This window comes from Astatotilapia calliptera, chromosome 9 (genome assembly GCF_900246225.1).
Source record: "Astatotilapia calliptera chromosome 9, fAstCal1.2, whole genome shotgun sequence".
Classification (NCBI taxonomy): domain Eukaryota; kingdom Metazoa; phylum Chordata; class Actinopteri; order Cichliformes; family Cichlidae; genus Astatotilapia; species Astatotilapia calliptera.
Genome location: NC_039310.1, coordinates 23,414,157 through 23,434,447, shown reverse-complemented (window position 1 = coordinate 23,434,447; position 20,291 = coordinate 23,414,157). Strand labels below are relative to the sequence as shown.

The window sequence follows — 20,291 nt, the reverse complement described above, 5'->3', positions numbered from 1 at the left end:
CTCGCGCAGCTTGGCCTATTTACACAGTAGGATAGAGAATCAGCTGTGCTTAGAACACAATGGGGCTCCATAATCCCTGTCTGGTAAACATAGGCTTTGTGATGCACACTCTCTCTATCTGCCAATAGCGTCATACATTTACACTTTATCAAACTTCATCATATATTCAGATTTTACGCTTAAAAACATTTATTTAAATTGTATTTTTTTTAGCCATATATTGATTGAGAAATGTATGTGTTTAAAGTTTGATTCACAAAGAACACACCATAGACTGTACCTAAAAGATGGACAATCAGTAGCAACATTGATTTGTCCCAGATGTTTAAGAAGTCCAAGGTTGTCACCTTGCATACTGTTTTTTATTGTCTATTTCACTCTAAATAATGATAATGACTTTAAACAAATGAACACTGTTGCATTAGCTATTAGCTAAAGCTAATGTATAAGGACACATTCTCATTAGGAGATGTTTACTGAGGTCAAATATCAACTGAGCTGTAGGATCATCTTCTCATTGACTTCTGTGAAACTGGACTCATCTTTAAACAAGAGCAGTCGCCCTTTGGTGACCATTTCAGACCTGGAAGCTACATCTAGATTTGAATTAGTTGAAGTCTATGGTGTGCATCTTGCCAAACAGAGCAGTCCTGTAGTGTCATCATCTTGTTTTAACTGGGTGGAAAATACACCAAAACTCAAGTGACAACATTCCTGAGGGTGTACACAGATTTCTTACTCATTAAAGCAAATATTTCTCCCTGCATTTCTAATCCGGGTAAAAACAAAAAAAACAAAACAAAAAAACACTTAAAAGTAAAAAACAACTGCCAATAAAAGCCTCACTGAAAATCAGCATAATCTGGACACCGACTGGCCGACTGTTACCGTTTACTGTTTAAGTCACCACCACTGTCAAGCTCACCTGGTCCAGAGTTGGGGATGGAGGGTGTAGGCACGGCGATGGGAATGCCAATTCCGCTGCTGCCGCTGTTCTCCCTGCTGCCGCTGCCCCCGCTGCTTCCACTGAGGGAGGAGAGACAGAAGGAAAAAGAGGACATTGTTTTATTCAGGGCAACCTGCTTAGACTGCACAGCAGGTAACACTGCAGATATAGGGGACTCTGCTGCGTCGCTGCTTATGTCCCATTTAGAAGTAAAAGGCCAAAAACTCCACATTTTTAAGTAATACTCCAGGGTGACTTTGCTCTTCCACACTTATTCAGTCTATTGGCTTGTTAAGACTGAGCTGCAGGGTGACACACCCAAGTGAAAAAGACATGAGTCACCCTATTGAAGCATTTTTGGTCACAGTCTGTCAAAGAAACTGAACAAAAAAAATAAATATTCCAGGATTTAAGAGGGTATTTAAGCATTCAGCATGCAAACCACCTTAAAATCTTGCTTTTGACACTCCAATTCCCCCCCAAACACAAATTTACAGTGATCATCATATAGTGTGGATGATAATCACCAACATTAAGCCTTGCTTTGAGACTAATGGGGGGGAACAGTCACTTTGTTGTACATGATACGAGGCCTTGCCAAACACGTCTAAATGTTCCGCATGATTTATTTTTAGAGAACGAAATAAAAGGAACAAAGACGTGACTATATAACCGGAACATCAGTCTGCACATCAGTTTAAGCAGGCCACACACATGCGCGCACGCTTACTGCAGCTTGCACACATTTATGAGAAGCAGGTTAGTCAGCAGGATTTAAAGATTATTGAAATTGGAATTTATCATACCAACGCGCACGTATTTGTGAATGTTTTCCTACTACACACCCAGTATTATGTAGAATTTGTAGACTTACTGGTACAGGAATAAGTGTGACGCGTGAATTAACGCCTCACACCACTGCATTTATAGCCTGAACAAATCTGCAGTGTCTATCACTGGATGGCTCTTTGTGCGAGTTATTTGTTAGGCTAACTGGTGACTAAATTGACTGTAGATGTGGACGTGACAGTTGTCTCCCTGCGACGAACTGGTGACCTGATTCTCACTCAACACTGCAGTTAAGAAAAAGGACATATGGAGTCATGTTAAAGAATGAGGTGAATATTCATTAGCTGTTTGTTTTTTTAAATAACGAAAGCTACAGATGAACAACTTTTTCAACTTCCTGAAATTATAAATTATATATGCGTTTCAAATATTTTGTGGTGTTGGACTTAAATTTTAAGACATGTGTTCCCAGGACCCAAATCACAGGCAATTTTCATATTTTTTATGACAAATTATCTACTGTTCTCAAAAAAAATCATTCCACTCATAATAAATTCATGAAACCAGCACAGTGATGTGGATGCTGCACTGATCTGTTGCTGTAAAACGAGAGCTAAGCAGAAAAGCGAAGCTGTCGATTTACTGGTCCATCTACGTTCCTGCCCTCACCTACGGTCATGCGCTCTGAGCAGTGACTGAAAGAATGAGGTCGCAGATACAAGTATTGGAAATTACTTTCCTTCAAAAGGTGCCTAGGCTCCCCTTGAGATACTGTGAGGAGCTCAGAGGGACTCTGAGTAGAGCTGCTGCTCCTCCACATTAAAAGGAGCCAGTTCAGGCATCTGACTTGATGCCTCCTGGACACCTCCCAGTAGGCGAGGTATTAGGGGCATGTCCTACTGGGAGAAGGCCCCAGGGAAGACCTAGGACTGGCTGGAAGAGGTGGCCGGTGTGAGAGAAGTCGCTGCTGTCGATGCGACCCAGATAAGTGGTAGAAGATAAATGCATGGATCATCAAACATTTAAAAGGCGATTCTGTGGAAAATCGACATTGTTTTTACAGACTTGCCTTAAAAGTCTGTCCATTCCATCCCACATAGAGACAAAGCCTTTGTGGGTTGTGTCACAAAAGGTATTCGGCATATCAATTAGCTACGTCAAATATGTGGCGCTACCTGCTCCGCTCTCCTGTCACCCCGTGTGAATAAAGGAGCAACTGAAAGGAGCTTTGCTCAGACATAATGTTTTTACTGGATTTCAGCAGCTTTGCCCAGCACTTGGATGTAGGTCATGTGTATGTAATATGTACGTCAGCTCTGCATTTTCAGCCTGTACATGACCCCACAGCTCGTAGATCAATGGCCAGGACAAATAATTCCCTCCTCCCGCTCTTTCACCATCTCTCAGGCTGGCCTTGATCCTCATTTCTGCTACAACCCCTCATCCCACCTCTTCTTTTTTTCCCCTGCCGCTTTCATCCTTGTTTTTCAACTGATCCTCCCCTCACCCTTAACCATCCCTTGACCTCTTTCTCTGATCTCTTCATCGCCTGTAAAGTGATTCCCCATTCATCTACCAGAACCCCTCTCTCCCTCATCTCCTCTGATTCCTTCCACCCCTCTGAACCCCTGCTCACTCCCACCTCCCCCACATCCCCTTATCCCCCTTTCCCTTCACCCCTCCTCCCCTCCGCCCTCTCCTCCTCTCTGATCTGTGTCAGTCAAGCCCTGGGGCTCTCCGGGCACAAACAGCGGGAGTTACTCCTCTAAAGGACGACGGTGGCAGTAGGAGCTAACTGTCTGCGACTATAGAGGCTAAACAATATTGTGCCCTCTTTTAAAGTCAACACCCTTCCTCCTCATCTCTGCGATTTAGATTTATCCCTTCTAATCTCTCTATAACTTACCATTCCTTTGCCAACCCATTTATCTCTTCCCCTGCTTTAGCTTTCTTTAGTCGTCTTTGTTTCAAAATGGTGTCAAATAAAACCAATGAGCTCTTTCTCCGCTGCTCCGCCTCCTTCTTTCAGTCTGTACTTATAACAGGGAACTGTTGATAAATTAACTGTGAGGCGTAAGAAAGTTCCAGCTCACTTGCTCACAACTGACAAAACTCTCTAGAGCCAATATGGAAAAACAGCTTTCTCCATGAAAATGAACAAAAAAATAAAAGCATTCTGAAGCGTACAAGAGTATCATCTCCTGGAAGGAGGCATTCACCTTTTAAAGCCATCTGTGACACTGATATTTAAAGGTAGTCGTCTGGTATTTATCCATACTCACTGTAAATAGGCAGCTTTGACGTTTCATTTGAAGTGGGAAGTCGGGAATCCCAAACTCCTAACTGGAATTTCAAGCCAGTGTTGAGCCAAAAAGTAATCTCTTTGGTTATATTGATGAAGACTGCAGTTAACAGGATTTGCAAAGAAGTATAAAATAAGGAAATTACCTGTTCTGCCAGGACCTTATGACTCTGAAATCTTGCTTTCATCAATTGCGTCTTATTTGCAAGGCCAGACATTATGTCCCGCACAAGGACGTCTGTACTTATTGCAACTCCCTTTACGCTGGTCTTAACTCTACTCTTCTCCATACACTGCAAATTGTTCTGAATGAGGCGGCTGGTTTTCTTACTGGTACTGGGCGGCGTGTTTCTATCACCCCTGTCCTCGCTGACCTGCACTGGCTCCCCGTTAAGTATCGTATTCAATTCAAAATCATGCTGCTCACCTTTAGAATTATTAACAATATAGTGCCAAGTTACCTCACTGAACTACTTAGTGCTCTAGCAGGGGTGTATAATCTAAGATCATCTTCCCAGTTTCAATCTTTCAAATCGTGGTTAAAAACCCATTTATTTAACGTCGCCTTTTATACCAGTTAATGCTCGTTTGTTAGTTAGTTTAATGTTTGTTGCTACTTTCGTTCTCTTTTTAACTACTTTTAATTATTTTAAATTTTTATTGACTCTCTTGTCTTTTACACATATTTTTCTATTACGCTTTTATATGCATTTCTTTTGTCTCTGTGTTTTTAGTGCCATCAACCTGCTAGCATGTTTGGTACTTTGCCATGGCCTTCATCTTTCTCTACTACTTACGTTTGACTCTCTCATATGTTAAACACTTTGATATACCACTGGTTTTAAATGTGCTATATAAATAAAGTTTGTTGTTGTTGTTGTTGTTGCATTACATCCAATCCTGTCCTTTTGGTCAATTAAAAATACCTTTCTAATGTATACTTGATTGATCCCCCTCTCCGCATTTAACCAATTCACTCAGTGAAGCAGCGGGCAGCCACCAATCTAGCACTCGGGGAGCAGTGTGTAGGGACGGTACCTTGCTCAGGGGTACCTCAGGGTCGCTGTTCAGTGGATTCAAACCGCCGACCTTCCGATCATGGGGCCACCACTGTACCTACTGAGCTATCCCTGCCCAATTTCAGACCTGTGATGTCATATTTGCTGCTATTTCTGCTTCCCCAGCTCAGCCAGATCTGGATATGATATAGGATATATCCTATAAATATGGGATATAAAGAATAAATACGGATATGTAAAGACACTTTTCCAAAAGCTGATTGCAGTGTCTCTCTGATGGAAAGGTTTTTTTTCCTGGTTCAAAAAGGCTTGACATCATTTTTGACAGATATGTTTGACAGCCTAACAGTTTAAATACCAGCAATTATTTTTTGGCACAACACCGGAACGGTCGGACTTCCCACTTGTAAAGTTGCAGAAGCAACACCAAACCTGACCTGATGCGGTAGTGAGTTTAAAGCTTTTAATCTGTGCTTCCACAGTTGTGCATTTGTGACTCATTTTATGCATCTGTGTATGGAACCATAATCTAACCATAAGAACAGCTGATTTCCTTCACATGGCACAAAATGTTTTGTATGATTTGCACAGCAAACATTTTTTGGGGTGTACTTTTAGGGTACCATGTAACAGAAAGATAGCAAACCATCCATTTGCACTTTTGAATTGCTTTATAATGACATAAAGAATATGGGTATAGCAGTTAAAGAAGAAGTTGATAGTTCTGCAGGAACTATGTTTAACATTTGTGTTTTGGTACATGCTGTGTCCACAAAGCCAAACACCATCTTTAACATGCAGACTCTGCCCAGATATCCAAACCTGTAATGCTAGATTGGAGCAAATTTTTACTCCAAGCATTCTGCGGTGACTAAAATTAGCACGGCTCCTAAAATAAAACGTTCCCTGCACGCAAGAGTGTAATCGCTCCTATACAAAGAAATTAGATAATAGCAGGGAACGTGTAGCAGCACACGGGAGCCTATATTGAATTCAGACCTCAGCTGAAGATGACAGAGACTGTTGAGCTGAACAAGCACAGCTTACTTCCAGGCAGTGTAATCAAATAGCGATGCCACAGCAATATTAGCTGCAGCAGGGAGTTTGGGACTCTGAGGACAGCATTCGGTTTGTTAAGGGGACATCAGAGCAGATCGGCAACGGTGACGCCAAAGAACCTAAAACTGTGCACATTCAAATACGTTTTAACAGATGAGGCAGAACAGCTGTAGGAAAGAAGCAACAAGCATGAAACTAAAAGGGAAGTTGGACAAAGAGGGTTTAAAAATAAATAAAATTTGCTCATAAATACGTAATATTTACGAGCATCACAGCCAGCATTACAGGCTTTTTAGCTAATGAGAAGACTTCACTCACTCGTAACTCAAATTTGATGAAAGCTCCTGGAGATTTCTGGGGAACAATCCTTGAGAGTAATGTTCAAGGGGTTCCACGCTGTGGCGGACTTTTTTTCTTTTTTTAACAGCACTTTATTTCAAAGGCTTTTACAGATATTAATATCAGAGTGATTCAGAAGCCCTCCAATCCTTGTCAGACAAATGCTGGATTTAGTGTAGTGGAGAGGAAGAGGTGTGAAAGTGCTCTAAGCCGCTGAACTGAATGAAGAGATTAGAACTAGCCGACATAGAGGGGACCGGTGTTTTTGGATAGATGCTTTACACACATTACTCAAACCCTAGGTTTATATTCAGTGAGCAGTTTTAGTGGTGTAGCTGGAACACCCAATTCCACTTCAACCTCCCAAAATTTTTGAAGAAAAAAAAAAAAAAGTGTTACGTGCCTGTTGCCTGATTAGCATTGCAGATTTTAAACTGCACTCTGCATGAAAGTATTTTTCTGTGACTCTCTTATCCTCTTCTAGCATCAATATTTGGTCAGTTTTTGGTCATATATTCGGATTGTATTCCTCTCACGTGCTACTACCACACTTCTTTTAACTGCTTCAGCCTCTTTACGTCCGTATTGGAATTTTAAATGTGGTTAATTGTACTACAAGTCCTTAAATAGTTTGTCCTGAGTTTTTCTTCAGTGTCGAAGTGTAGTTGTTTATTTGTGTGTTACTTAGTTGGTATTAGTAGGTCTCTGCATCACTGCACAGTTTATGGAAACGGCTTGCTGTCCTAACTTGTTATAATATAATATTCTGGTTACAGTAATATATACAGAAAAGCAACAGAAGCTCCTGCATAGCTGCATGCACTGATTTTTCCCTCTTTCCTCATCTACCTGTGCGTGCGTTGCCTCTGGCTGAGCGACGCCGTGCGCCCGGGGCTCTGCTGCTGTCCGTGCTGGCTGCCTAGTCGGGCGGGGCTGGTCATGTAGTCATTGGGAACCGTGGGCGGCTTCACTGGCTCCAGGGTCTTGTAGGGCGTGTTGCGTCTGGAGTGGCCCAAAAATGAAAAGCGATAAACAAATTATGATAAAATCAAAGAAAAGAATGATCATCACTGAGCGTAAAGCCTACTATCTGAACGTTATGGGTGTGTCCACTAAAGCGTTGTAAATCCTATCAGTTTACCCAGCTGGATGAGGCGCGCTAAACATCGCTGTTTATCCCTGGAATTAATATCTGATCAGCGTCTGTGTTTGTGCATCGGGGCAGGACGCACTACAACAACCCTGCATGTTTCTTTTTCTGGATCCTGCCACTTATCAGCTTCTTTTCCAGCAAAAGTGACCACTGATCCATCAAGTTCACTCCTCAGCAAATGTGCCCTGTGTTTTTATCTCTTGGACTTATAAAGCAAAAAAATAAAGACAAGTGACGTGCTTAAATTATTCATAATTAAAGGACTGGGTTTCCTTTTCTGGTGACTCTGATGGAAATCTTACCCAAGCGTGCCACGCCCAGACATCGGCGGACTGGGCGGCTTTTGCGTCGGCGGATTGGTCCTCGATAGTGTTCCTCCTCTGATCGACTGATTGTTTCCATGTTGCTGTGGTTGGAAAGAAACCCCAGAAGAAGCTTGTTTTATGCACACATTCCTCCAGTCACAGTGGGTGAATATTACTAATGTGATCACAATCTACTCTTACAGGCTGCCCAGATGACACAGCGTAATATTTGAGGGGAGATGTAATCCCTCCCCCAGGGTGTGCAGTTTACACTCTGATGGAATTTTGGAGCAACAGCAGTTATCTGGGAAACCCGTAAGCATTAAACAAACTACGTGACATTAAGGGACGAGTACACAACATGAAAGTAAATAACAACACATACATGGTTGGTAAACAGACAAGGGAGTGTGACAAAGACTACGCTCATCTGTGGGAGGACTACAGGTCAGTTAATGTGAAGTAACATGGGAGATGATGACAGTAATCACACGAGGACGAGTCTGCCGTGGAAGGGAGTTGAACAAATCTATCAATAATACATCGGAGCAAAATGGGTCATGTGACAAAGCAGACTTACCTTGGCTTTTAGCCACTTAGTGTGGGCGAAGGAAAAAAGAAAAAGAAAAAAAACACAGGAGAAAGAGACAGAAAGAGGGCATGTCAAAACAGCCACATGTAAATGGATCAGTCCAAGTTAAGTGAGCAGCAGAAAAATGATTCCTTGTATTTACACTGTTAACTCGTAGCAAGACCTCAGAAGGTCAGTAGTAAAAATCATGCCATTTATAGAAAAACACTTTTTCCTGACTTGTGCCCTTGACTCCAGCACCACACCCAGAGCAAGAGCCAGACAGCAAAGATTTTTCAGGGATCGAATGGCAAAAGAAACTGAAGAATTTATTTTTGTGCATCGACAAAATGACATAAGAAAAGGTTGCAGAGAACCACTCCAACCTTTGGTAACCTTTTATGCATTTTCTATGATGTGAACTGCATAATTTCAGATCATCGCTTCACTGGCACCCCTAGAAAATGAATTCAAAACTCATACTTGTGTAGCTTTCTGTCTGAAAACAGAGCCAGCATAGCAGCGGGGTTGATCTGCAGTTTGACAACTACAGAGTCAAGTGGCTCATCTATAATGCAGCTTCCCCAGTGGCCTTTGCAGAAAGCACTGTAGCGTCACAGGACCACAACAGAAAGAACGGATGAAATCAAGAGTAAATTCATAGCACAGGTCAACAGGAGCCGACCTTTGCACGCTTAAAAACAGGAAACGGCTTCAGTGCAGCTGCGAAAGGCTAACTTCATGTTCAGATTTCACTCTCCTTGGAGGAGGTCCGGTTAATATATCTTACATCTTATTAAACCTGTGTTAACTGCCGCTTCCCTTTAAAAGCGTTGAACTTATTTAATGTGGTGCAGCCCTTCTTGTGAAGCAGCCGCTGCCACTGGAGTTTAATGTGACTGAGCTTTTAAAAAAAGCAGCTGGAAAATGCTCATTTAAGGTTTTTAAGGCAAAACTTAGCAACTGTAACCAGTTAAAGTTGCAGCGCTCTCGCCTGCCTTTGTGTGAAATCTGAACATGCCTGCAGCTGCTAAGGGTAAAGGTCTTGTATCAGTAGCCTGTCGGGTGTTATCACATCTGCCAGAACTGAAGAATTAACCATTGCTGCCCTAACTAGCAGTCACCAAGGGAGCAATCTGCGGTGCTTAAGAAATAAATAAATAATTAATCTAAAGATGATCCGCCAAAAATTGCAGTTCGCCTTCTTCAGGCTTGCTCCAAAAACACATGATAGGTTTGAGTTGCAGAGGCAGCTGAATGGGTCTGATAGGCCTCACCTCAACTAATTCACGTCTTTGAACTAGAGCTCTCTACCATGTTTGTGCCGTTGTTGCATTTCATTGAATTTATCTGACCAATGTTAAGGCTCGAAGTGTTGGTGGAGGCCAAAACTACCGTGTAATGTCCATGTTTTATACAGTCTCTGGTTGGAACGCAACACCACTTAACTGTTGGTTCTAACGGGGCCATTATGAACCATCAGTTTAATGATATATCAGTGATAAATCATTAAACTGGCGGTACAAACAAATACGATCGTACAGCCGTGCCTGGCTACACCACAAATGTCATATGTATGTTAGGCTGATGTATGCTAGACTGATTCTTTCATATAGCGTAAATATGTTTACAGACAATGTGTAAGATTAGAATTGTGCTCACTTTTTTCATACACTCACAGCAGTGGATTAGTCAGATTTTTACTCAACTAGGAAACGAGTTACCAGAAACATCCCCGATACAGAGGAACAACAGCAGCCGCCGTCTTTGTCATGAAGAACTTGAACCATCCCCTTTAGTAATCTTGTAAACTCTTAACTGACACAGGACAGAATATCAAAGGACTGAAATCTGACTTCAAACAGCCGACGTGCCTGGTGCATTCCTGAAAGCCTCGCTGACTAGATTAAGCATCATCTGACTGGAAGAATAAATCTCATCTTTCGTATTAAAGCTAAAAAGCATCATGTTGCTGTCAGAAAGCCTGCAGGAGCATCCTGATCTGTCAGTTGTGAGACTGCAGTGATTACTGCTGTGTTCGGTTTGTTTATACCACATGAATTTCATCTTCCTTCTTTTTTTTTTTTCCACCTCCCTTTTATAGAAAAACTTTTCTTCAATAATGTATGTTAGCAAATCAAATTTTATTTTCCTCTCCGCAGGTGTCTAACACCAACTTTTTGTAAGGTCGTAAAGCCAACTCAACATTTAGGCCAAAGCTAACCCTCAGGCAGACACAGCAAGTCTGAAAGCAAACTGGAGCCGATATTCACGATCTGAACTCATATTAAGGTATCGATTCTGGTCAGTAAATAAAACGCGGCTACAGACGTTCAGACTTTTGACAGCTGCCATTGCAGCATGCGCTATGAATTAATGTGGAGCATTGATGTTGCGTATCGATCGCTCTCTGGCTCTCGACATGCATAGATGAGAGGAGGTGAGTGATGTAGGGCTGCCGGATGTGCGGGTGTGCGCTCCCCACATTCACAGGCTAGCGGCATAGACAAAGACGTTTAAGGCAGAAAATCCACAGAGATTAGGCTCAGAGTACTACGTGATAATCCTAAAATAGACTCAAACGGCTTTAAAGCAGCCGACGAGGCCTAATTTTGAGCGTCTCTTTTAGAGTAAAGAGTAGGTACAGAACTGGGGATGATTAAAATGGACCTTATTGCACGGTTATGCCTGGTGATCCTGGTTTTAATTAGATATGAACATTACTAGATGGAAACAGTGGACACAACAACCTCACCTCAAAGTTTGCAAGTATTACTTTTTTTCCCCTCTTTAAGCAATGTAGGGAAAGATGTTTGATAAGCACAAAAAATAAAACAAAGACTTCTTGCAAAAAAAAGATAGTTGGAATAATTAAGAAATAGCATCATCACAGTTTGTCCAGCTTACAATACTTTCAGGGCCGTCTGTACCACATGTAGCAGAGTAGCATAGCAGTGAAGCCATAAGACTGCAACGTTTTTCTACATTGTGGCTAACCACTGTAAATGTGACACATCAATCCACTGCTGTGAAAAAAAAGAAAGACTTAAGAGGCTGGACTGTCAGTCTGTTGAAATCTGTTATTTCTGGCTCTATCGCTCAGCCACACCTCTGGAGTTTGTGATTGTGTGATATTTTCTGTGGTAGTTTCGGTCTGGACCCAAAACTAAAAATCTGTATCGCCACTCCAAATCCACTATCACTATCTGTTTTTGTAAACTGTATCTGCCAATTATTTCATTTTCTCTGAATCTTACTCACAGGAAGAAAGACTCCTGCTTTTATTATTCCTGAAACTGTAAATAGCCTCACATTTACGGCCCAATAGTCATAATTACTGGTGAAAGTCTGGAAAGTCTAGGGTGAAACACACCCTAACAAAATGTTTCACATCCCATTAACCGTGACAGAGGGCTTCAATGCAACTCCCCACACAGAAAATTGAGAGTGGCACAATGGCTTTTATCTGGTCTTATCAATGCCTGTAACACTATGGGACACTAATGGCGGGGTCTTTAATCCAATCTGTCTGACAGCTGAGATTGATTGGCTGACTGATGGCGCAGAGGACGCTCATGAGGGAGAATGGAGATCTCCAAAAAAATAAATAAATAGAAAAACTGCCTGCAGCTGTCAGGAAATGATGTCACCGAGCGACCCCTAGAGCGAGCCCTAATGGCTGGGAGCTGCGGGTGAGTCTCTGTTTTGAAGAGTTTATCACATCAAAAAGCTTCTTTGCTACCTTTCACACTGAAGTTAGATAAACTACAAATCGAACCATAACATCATCGCCATAATGAGATTATGAGAGCGGCTAAAGTGCCTTTAAAAAAAAGAAAAGAAAAAAAAAAAAAAAGTCCCACAAATGTGTCTCTGATCACAACAATCCAAGAACAGAGCTGTTTTCTGAAAGCTACATGACGTAATTGCTTTTTTTTAAAGTTTATCTCCATCTCCACCCTCCCGAACCAGTTCCCACTAACACACACTGCAACATATTCCTGCAGGGTCAGAGAGGGGTGTTTTCTGAAGATGAAAGAGAAAGCACAAGAGACGCCGTTTGAGCGAGAAAAACAGACAAAGTGGGAGAGGAGACAGAGGGAGATAGGAGTACCTCTGGCGAGAAAGCAAAGAGGGGGAAGGGAGAGAAAAAAGATGGGAAAACTAATGGACTGAGCAGAGGGAAATATTATATGCGAGCAGAAAATTAGTGCCACATACACACAAAACAAGAAAAATCTGCTCACCTTAACGCCGTGGCCGACATCATCCAGTAGAGTGTAGTCAATTGGCTTCCTGATGTACCTGACTGGCCGCTCCATATTGGCCGGCGCTATGATCTTATGAGTCCTTGCTGTGTTCTTGTTAGTGGTCAGGATCCCGATCTCTCGCCTGGCCACCTTCTCTTTATGGATGTCCACCGTCTGTAAATGAGAGAAGTGAAGATGTGTGTCACACAGAAAACTTAACAAGGCTTAATTAAATCATGAGGCTGTGCTTTTCATCAGTGGGGCCTTAATCTAAATCTAACACGGCAATTCAGCATATTAGCGAGGTAAAAGCACGCAGACACTAAGCAAAGATGACTTACGGTTGCAAGAGCTGTTGGAGCGATCGCACAAATCTCTCAAAAGAAGAATAAACTGAAATTTACTATATATTTAAATCCTGTTTTCACAATTTCACTTTTTCAGAGAAGCGTGTCCTTCCAATATGCTTCATTTATGCCTCTGGTGGCTGCTTTTCTCCTGAAACTGACCCATTGTTTCATTTATTGGTCACACTCCTATACGGCTGTTTCCAAATGACATGACAAATTTGGATTTCTTAATACACTTGATCATGTATTACTAAATTTGGGCAGATGACTATCGCTTGTGCACACGAGACAAGCACCAACTTCCAGAGACTTCCAGAACTAGACTTTCAGAGAGTCAGAAATGACATTGTCAGGAGTTCAGATCTGTTTTTTCTCTCTTCTATGGAAAATGACAACACAGAGGTGCCAGTAGCAGCTGGTGGCACCTGTGGTTGCAGAAAAAGGCTTCTGGTCCTTTAGACGTCTACTGGAAAACAGCCCTGAGTGATGACCTTTGTAAACACTTTCTTAATGAGTTTATGGGCCCGCTCACTTATTTCTGGTCATATTCTATTCTTTCCAAGCATCATAAATAAGGAATATCAAGGGTATGTTAGATGCCAACGAACCCAAGATTTATGCAGATTTGTTGAAGACTGAGTTTCTGTACTGATGATGTATCAGTGCAGATTCACAGATTATACAGAGGGAGATGATGCAACAGCTTGGAAAGATGAGACCACATCATTATAGCTATACACCAGCGCTTTATTCATTTTATAATTCCTCAGACACTCAAAACTTTATTTAGGTTTAAAATTAGAGGCTGAAACAGGGGTAAGTCGCCTTTTACTGTGTTTGTGATCACTGATAATGCAGTGATCTAACAAATAACAAAGTTTGCTTAACAGCTCATCCATAAAAGCATTTGTTCCAGTTTTTGCGAGTCCAGTTCTAGTGTTTTACTTGATTGTTACTTAGCACTATGTAGAAGGTAGCTGTGTCTAACAATGGTGCTTCAAACAGGGCTTCACAAACCTTAATATAATCTGTGCTTGTCTATGACACATTTGTGTATTTTTTGGTGTTTGTTTTGTGGCCTTTAATGTTTATCCACACGGCTATAACCTCACAAGTACTCACTACACAACCAAACATTGAACGCCTCCCATCAAGCCAAAAGGAGCCCAGGAGCAGCTGCTGCTGTTGCAATGGGAGATGAAAGGCCGCAATGTCTGCAGAGGCCAGACCAGGAAAACGGTGGTCTCTCGTGGAGGGGAAGGAGTCAGAAACCAGCGCCAACAGAGGATTCCTTTCATGCCAAAGTGATCTGAGGCTGGACTGAGCTTTGTCTCTTTATTCTGCACTGCTCCACTGTATGTACAGACTTAGCCCTCAAGTATCATTCATCCCAGAGTTGAGGGAATTAGTAACACTCAGGATGGCTTATATGTAGCTCAGCACAGCACAATCACGCCAACAACATCTCTCTTTTTCCCCTCTCTCTGGGTAACATCAAATCTAATTTTAAACTATGACACTAACGAGATATTCGCCTGAGAACTGGCAACAAACTCGAATATCTATTAAGACTGACGCATAGCAGGTTCCTGCAGGACATGCAGGGGTATTAAAAAAGCGGATTGTTCAAAATTGCAGAAAAAAAAGGAGCAATCAATATTTTATAAGAGCCAAAGATATTCTTGCATAATTGCTCCCTAAGAGACTTCCCATGCAAAGAAGGAGCGTCCGTTCTGTTCCAGTGCCCTGTTGTGTCTATTTGAATTAAGAGATATGACAGAGTGCTGATTACAGTCATCTTTTTTAACCTGAGACAAGCTGCCAGGATACAAGAGGCTCTTGACATAAAAACGAACTGTAGTGACAATATCTTCCCTGTGCTGCGAACAAACCAATGCACAATTTAGTGGATAAGAGCCCCATTATGATGGGATTTGAGCCAATAGCTTTGACTCCACATGCAGCTCAGAGATAACTCCCAAATTGTCATATATCATGATCATCTGAAAGCAACTGGGCCAAAATCAAATCAGCCCATTTGGCTTCCATTTGCAGGGGATGTGATGGAGCTCAGTGATCGGCTGAGATGGAACAAGGCAGAAAGAGGGGAGAAGGAGGACGAGGGATGGGCTCAGTCAATCTAGACCTGGTTTTACTTCGAAAACAGCTTTGCTCACATTTCACCACTGATTCTAAAGAAAACTGAAGTCATAGGCGTTGCACACTGCCATAAGTTTCTATGAGGAAGTAGACAAAACATGAAAAGTTCACTTGAAACTGGAAAGAGAACAGTTGTTGAAATGCAGCAGCTAAACTGGGAAAGCATCTGTTCTTGGCTGTACATACTCCCCATATCAGAGAACAGCGTTCGGACAAATGTCATCGCAGCTGGCAGGGGCAGGAGGTTAGAAGCAGCGTAACAGTTCATCTCCATCCTGTACAAGCCCTGCTGCAGCAGTGAGGAGCCCTGATGTAACACAAGTGTTGACAGAAGGGTAAATCTGAACCCACCTTGTTTAGCAAACTTCCACACAGCGAGCAGGAGCACCCCGTGGATATCACATTGCTAATCCACTGTCCAAAGAACATTAAATGGATCTGACAAAAAGGTCTAAGTATGACAGTGCATTCTGGCTTCACCCCATCGGACTCACCCAGCAGGGAACCCAAATCTGAGCAACTGCGACTTAACAGCCCATCTCTTCCCTCGACTGAGCGGTGAAACGCTTTCCCTGACTTTTCAACTGGCACTAAAAAGGTGTTTACTCGATCCCAATGGTCCATCTGCTGGGTGGAAAACGTCTTGCCAAACTGAAAGGTGCATGATTCACATGTGCTCTCAACCACTGCCACACATATGTCTCAGGCCTACGGCTGTTTTCCCAAAACACTGAGCAGTTGGTGTTTGGCTTATCCATCATCTAAGGGCTTTTAGGACTTTAAAGTGCCCCCCACTTCGTTGTCTGCTTTTATTGAACTGCTCTTTTCATTTGTCACCTTGAAGTCCTCTTTTTTTGGCATCCTTTTATTTTTTCCCCCCCCCTCTCTTTTTTAACCCTGTAGTTCTTCCCACACCCAGAGAAGTCACCCATCTATGACTAGTGCAGGGATTTAGGTCATAAATTGGAGCTACTGCCAACATCATCAGCGTCATCCACATTCAGTCAAGAATGCGTTAGACTTGGAGACTTTTTCCCCATTTTGGAATATGAGGGAGTCGGTGCAGTGCTTGCCACAATGAGAAATTCTTGTTGTGTTGTTAGTAGCAACCAGTGGCTAAATATTTAGGATTTATTTATTTTGAAGCCAGATTGTTACCGTTTGGGTAGAGGCTGTGCCTGGTTTTCATTGCTAAGCAGCATCCCCACTGTTGGTCAATGGTAACTTTATTGTCCCTAATGGGAAATTGATTTGCAATATGTCCATACAGAAATATGGACATAATGTTGCCAAGTGCTTCGTCAAAAGAAAATATTTGGGTTCATCAACATTACTTTGCTAATGTTCGCATTATGCAGTGTACTCAACTTTCACTGTAGGTTGCATTAAAAAAAATAAAATAAAAAAAACAAAAACACATACAACACAACGTCAACAAAAGCCAAAAAAACTTTGCAAACAACTTATTGTAACTGTCAGTGTAGCCCACCCAATAACAACAGATCGCTTTGGATCAATGTCCCTCCCAGCCTGCTCACCAGTGATTGATGCCAGTTGATAGGTGAAATTGGTCGCAAAGAGGTATATGGATAGCTGTGACCTTTGAGATGTATCGATTGCAGTGTTAAGGCACAATTTTTACTTAGAAAGGCCAAGGGTTTCCATTTCCAGTTTACATCGCACATTTACAGCTTCATGACCATTTGGTGAGCAGTTGGTAAGTGTTTGCAGACAAGTCAGTCCTTCCATGCAAACTATGGACGCCCATGGCAATCTGCTAGTAACCAAAGCAATTGCACAGAGGTTTTTGATGTAGTACAATCTTTATGTCCAATTTCACTTAGCAACTGGTCAACAACTGACACAAAAATTATAAGTCTACTAATAAAACCCGAGGCCCCATAATTTAAGCACCCACTGTAGAGGACTCTTCCTCTAATTTAAAAACAATACCCAACTTTGAGAACGCATCGCTTTCTGGTCTTCAAATCTAAGTCGACCCCCACTTTCAATGAATGCTTATTGCCTCTTTCAGGCCAGTGCAGCCCACTGCTCAGATAAGGGGGAAGGCTGGACTACTTGGGAAAGGAGGTCATACATTGACAGAATGTATCCACACGAGATCAGCAGAAGGGGCATAAATCTCTGAGTGAAGTGGGAACGGCCAAGCAGAGGTCTAGGGTTGGAATTTCAAAATCTTGAACAAACGGAACTTGACAACTTCCCACCAGACAAGCACACAGTGTTTTGGCGAGCGACTTGAGCAGCGACTTAAAAGAAAAGAACTAAAAACGAGTACACTTTATCTGGAATTGAGACAGTTGCTTTCCCTTCGACACGTACTGGAAAGAGAAGAAAACAGCCTTTTCAGCACTTTGGCAGACTGGCCGCAGGATGATATCCTCGGTAAAACGCCAACTATGCACAAACGCACGGACAAACAAAAAGCTTCCCAGCGTGTACTGTAGGCGTAGTAAGGATGAGCTGGGCACTTACACTCAGCATGGGGAAAAACCTACAGCTAGACAAACACACCCTACATACCGATGTTTCTGTGTGTGGCTTGCCAGACCAGACAAATGTGTCAATAGTTAATAACAGACTTCAGCTACAGATAATTATAAGATCTGAATAAAATGATTCAGTAAACTGATGAGAGAAGAGAATATCTATGTTCTTAAGTCCATGAGAGCTATTTTTACCCACCATAAATCAGGACTACATGATGATGATGTCCAGACATTGGAGGTCCTTGTTGTACTGTGCGATTACGCCGTTCACTCAAACATCTGAACCTCAATTTCAGCCTTGCTGCAGATTAAGGAGTGAGGTGAAGACAGCCTAATCAGGCCATCTCTTCTTTTCAGCCTTACATCTCCAGTAAATCTTGACCATGTTCAAATACACTCTCTCAGCAAAGCACTTTTCCCCGCCTACAAGATTTGAACAATTTGCAATGCTCGGTGTCTTCAAGCAGCTATCTAATGATGAAGTGTTTTCCTGCTTCTAGGTCTGCTTCCACAGACCTAGGCCATTTCCTACACTTCCCAAAATAACTTCATGACAGAAGAGTCCTGAAAATGTTGCTATTGTGAAACGTGGAAACACTAGCTCACAAAGGATCTAGAGTTAAGATGTACTATTAAGACATCTTGTGGTTGTGTTTCACAATTATATAATTAGGCTCATCTTGGCTGGAGAGACTGACTGTTCAATGGAAGAAAAAATAAATAAAAACAACTTTTTTTTTTTTATTAAAAGGCACAAAACCACAAGGATCTCTTAAAAATCCAACCCTCGGTGTCCTAAAATAAGAACAAAACAATTCCCAAAGAATCCATATAAGGCAGCATTACTTGTTAATCTCAAGGCAAATGACTGCTTTTAGTTTGTAGTGTGGTTCTAACAGAGGAGGCTCTACAAGCTTTTTCTGTGATCAACTATAACTTCTTACAGATGCCACAAGATGGATAACCATAAACCATTCTGTGTACTTCAGCATCAGGCATAAGGCGTGGCTTTAAAAGGAGAAGCCATCGTGTCAGATGAAGAACTGTTATTTACTCATGTATAAGTCGATGTGCTTTCTCATCTTTGCATAATCCTTTCCTTCTTTAATGACGCAGGCCTGGCATTAAAGTTTGACTTTGCTACACAAGTGAATGTTCCACAAGTAATGAAATGCAGAAACTGGTTTGACGTGATTTATATTTGAGAAAATGACTGTGAATATGAATATATTCATTCATATTGATCAATATAAAACTGCCTGCCAGGAGTCCATATTTATTGCATAACGCAGTGCGTTTCGTCAGCGACCTCTGCAGTCGTGCATATGAGAAGTAGCAGGACGCAAGCCAATGAAAAAACTTGATACATCATTTAAAAGGATTATTTCATCAATCTCACAACACTGGCACGTAAAGCTGAAAGAAAAAACAAACAAACTTGGGCTTGGGTTTTTAATTGTGCGATGTGTAATTCTACCCGAGTCAATCTAACCTGTTGCCAGTGACACTATTAGACATTTACATAAAGATGGAACAAATGAAAGCAAAACAAAGAGTTGGTGTTAAGTGAGCGATCTCTTAAAAGCTTAAAAATTGTGTACAAAACACTGCTTCACATTCAAGTGGAACTGTTATGCTTTTCCTTGTTTTCAGTCACATATGCAAACTTTCATTGCTGATGCCCATATTAAACATGGCCAAGCCTTCAAATAACAAGGTCAGTGTACGTGCAAGCAATGCCCGTGGGCCAAACGCTCAGGTTTCCGACAGTTTTTTCTACTTTTGGCTCCCTATGATGTCAATGAGAGCAGATGTTTACAAGGGAGCCAATCAGAATACAGCGTCCTTAAAGGCAGAGGAGTTTAAAGGGCTTGTTTCCTGCAGTGCCATGCAACTGTACAACATAAATAAGGATTATTTTGATTGTTTTAACATTGTAGTTCAAAATGAACATCATTGGTGACTTTAATAAGGCCCGGCATTTTGTGTAGCAGTTAGTTTTGTGAAATAATGACAAAAGTTTGTCAGATTCATGATCATTACACTTATTAACTGTCTAAAAAGTTCCTAATCTAAATCCTAATTCTGTCTAATTTGGAATCAGATGTGTGCAGGCTACCTTCATGCATGTATGGGTTAATTTAGGCCACATTACAGTCATATAAAACCCCTGTGAAACTAAACAAATAAATGTCCCATAATGCAAACTTTTCCTTTAAATGTAAGACAAGTTTGTTTGTTTGGGTTTTTTTTTTTTTTTTTAATCTTTTGCGACATAGTACAAATGGTTTGTACGGGCATTCGCTTTCCTCAAAGTAGGATGTTAAAGAAAGTGCTGTTTTGGTGCAGAAACAGCTTTATTTGTTAATAAAGTCTGCATTTTAATAGAGCGTAGGAGCTTGAAAATGTGAAAGTTGTCAGTATTTCACAAGATAAAGCCAACACTGGGGGGAAAACAGAGGAAATATTCTGATTTCCTTGAGAAATATGTATTATATTTTTCTGCTTTGTTATCAGTATCGCGAACCAGTGGCCCTG

The 20,291-nt window shown here is 41.6% G+C and overlaps 1 protein-coding gene across 8 annotated transcripts in view; it reads right to left on the bottom strand.

Annotated features, from left to right (window-relative positions):
• The window catches only part of abi1a (abl-interactor 1a), a 50,195-nt gene that overhangs the window by 8,803 nt on the left and 21,101 nt on the right, over nucleotides 1-20,291 (bottom strand). For 5 of the 8 annotated variants that reach the window (XM_026180062.1, XM_026180065.1, XM_026180070.1 and 2 more), the window contains exons 3-7: nucleotides 12,731-12,907; nucleotides 8,493-8,507; nucleotides 7,910-8,013; nucleotides 7,304-7,456; nucleotides 926-1,026 (exon numbers count right to left, since the gene is read on the bottom strand). In XM_026180062.1, coding sequence (XP_026035847.1) covers nucleotides 926-1,026; nucleotides 7,304-7,456; nucleotides 7,910-8,013; nucleotides 8,493-8,507; nucleotides 12,731-12,907 — 550 coding nt within the window. The remainder of the gene's footprint in view (nucleotides 1-925; nucleotides 1,027-7,303; nucleotides 7,457-7,909; nucleotides 8,014-8,492; nucleotides 8,508-12,730; nucleotides 12,908-20,291) is intronic. The other 3 variants (XM_026180064.1, XM_026180067.1, XM_026180069.1) reach the window with 1 other exon arrangement.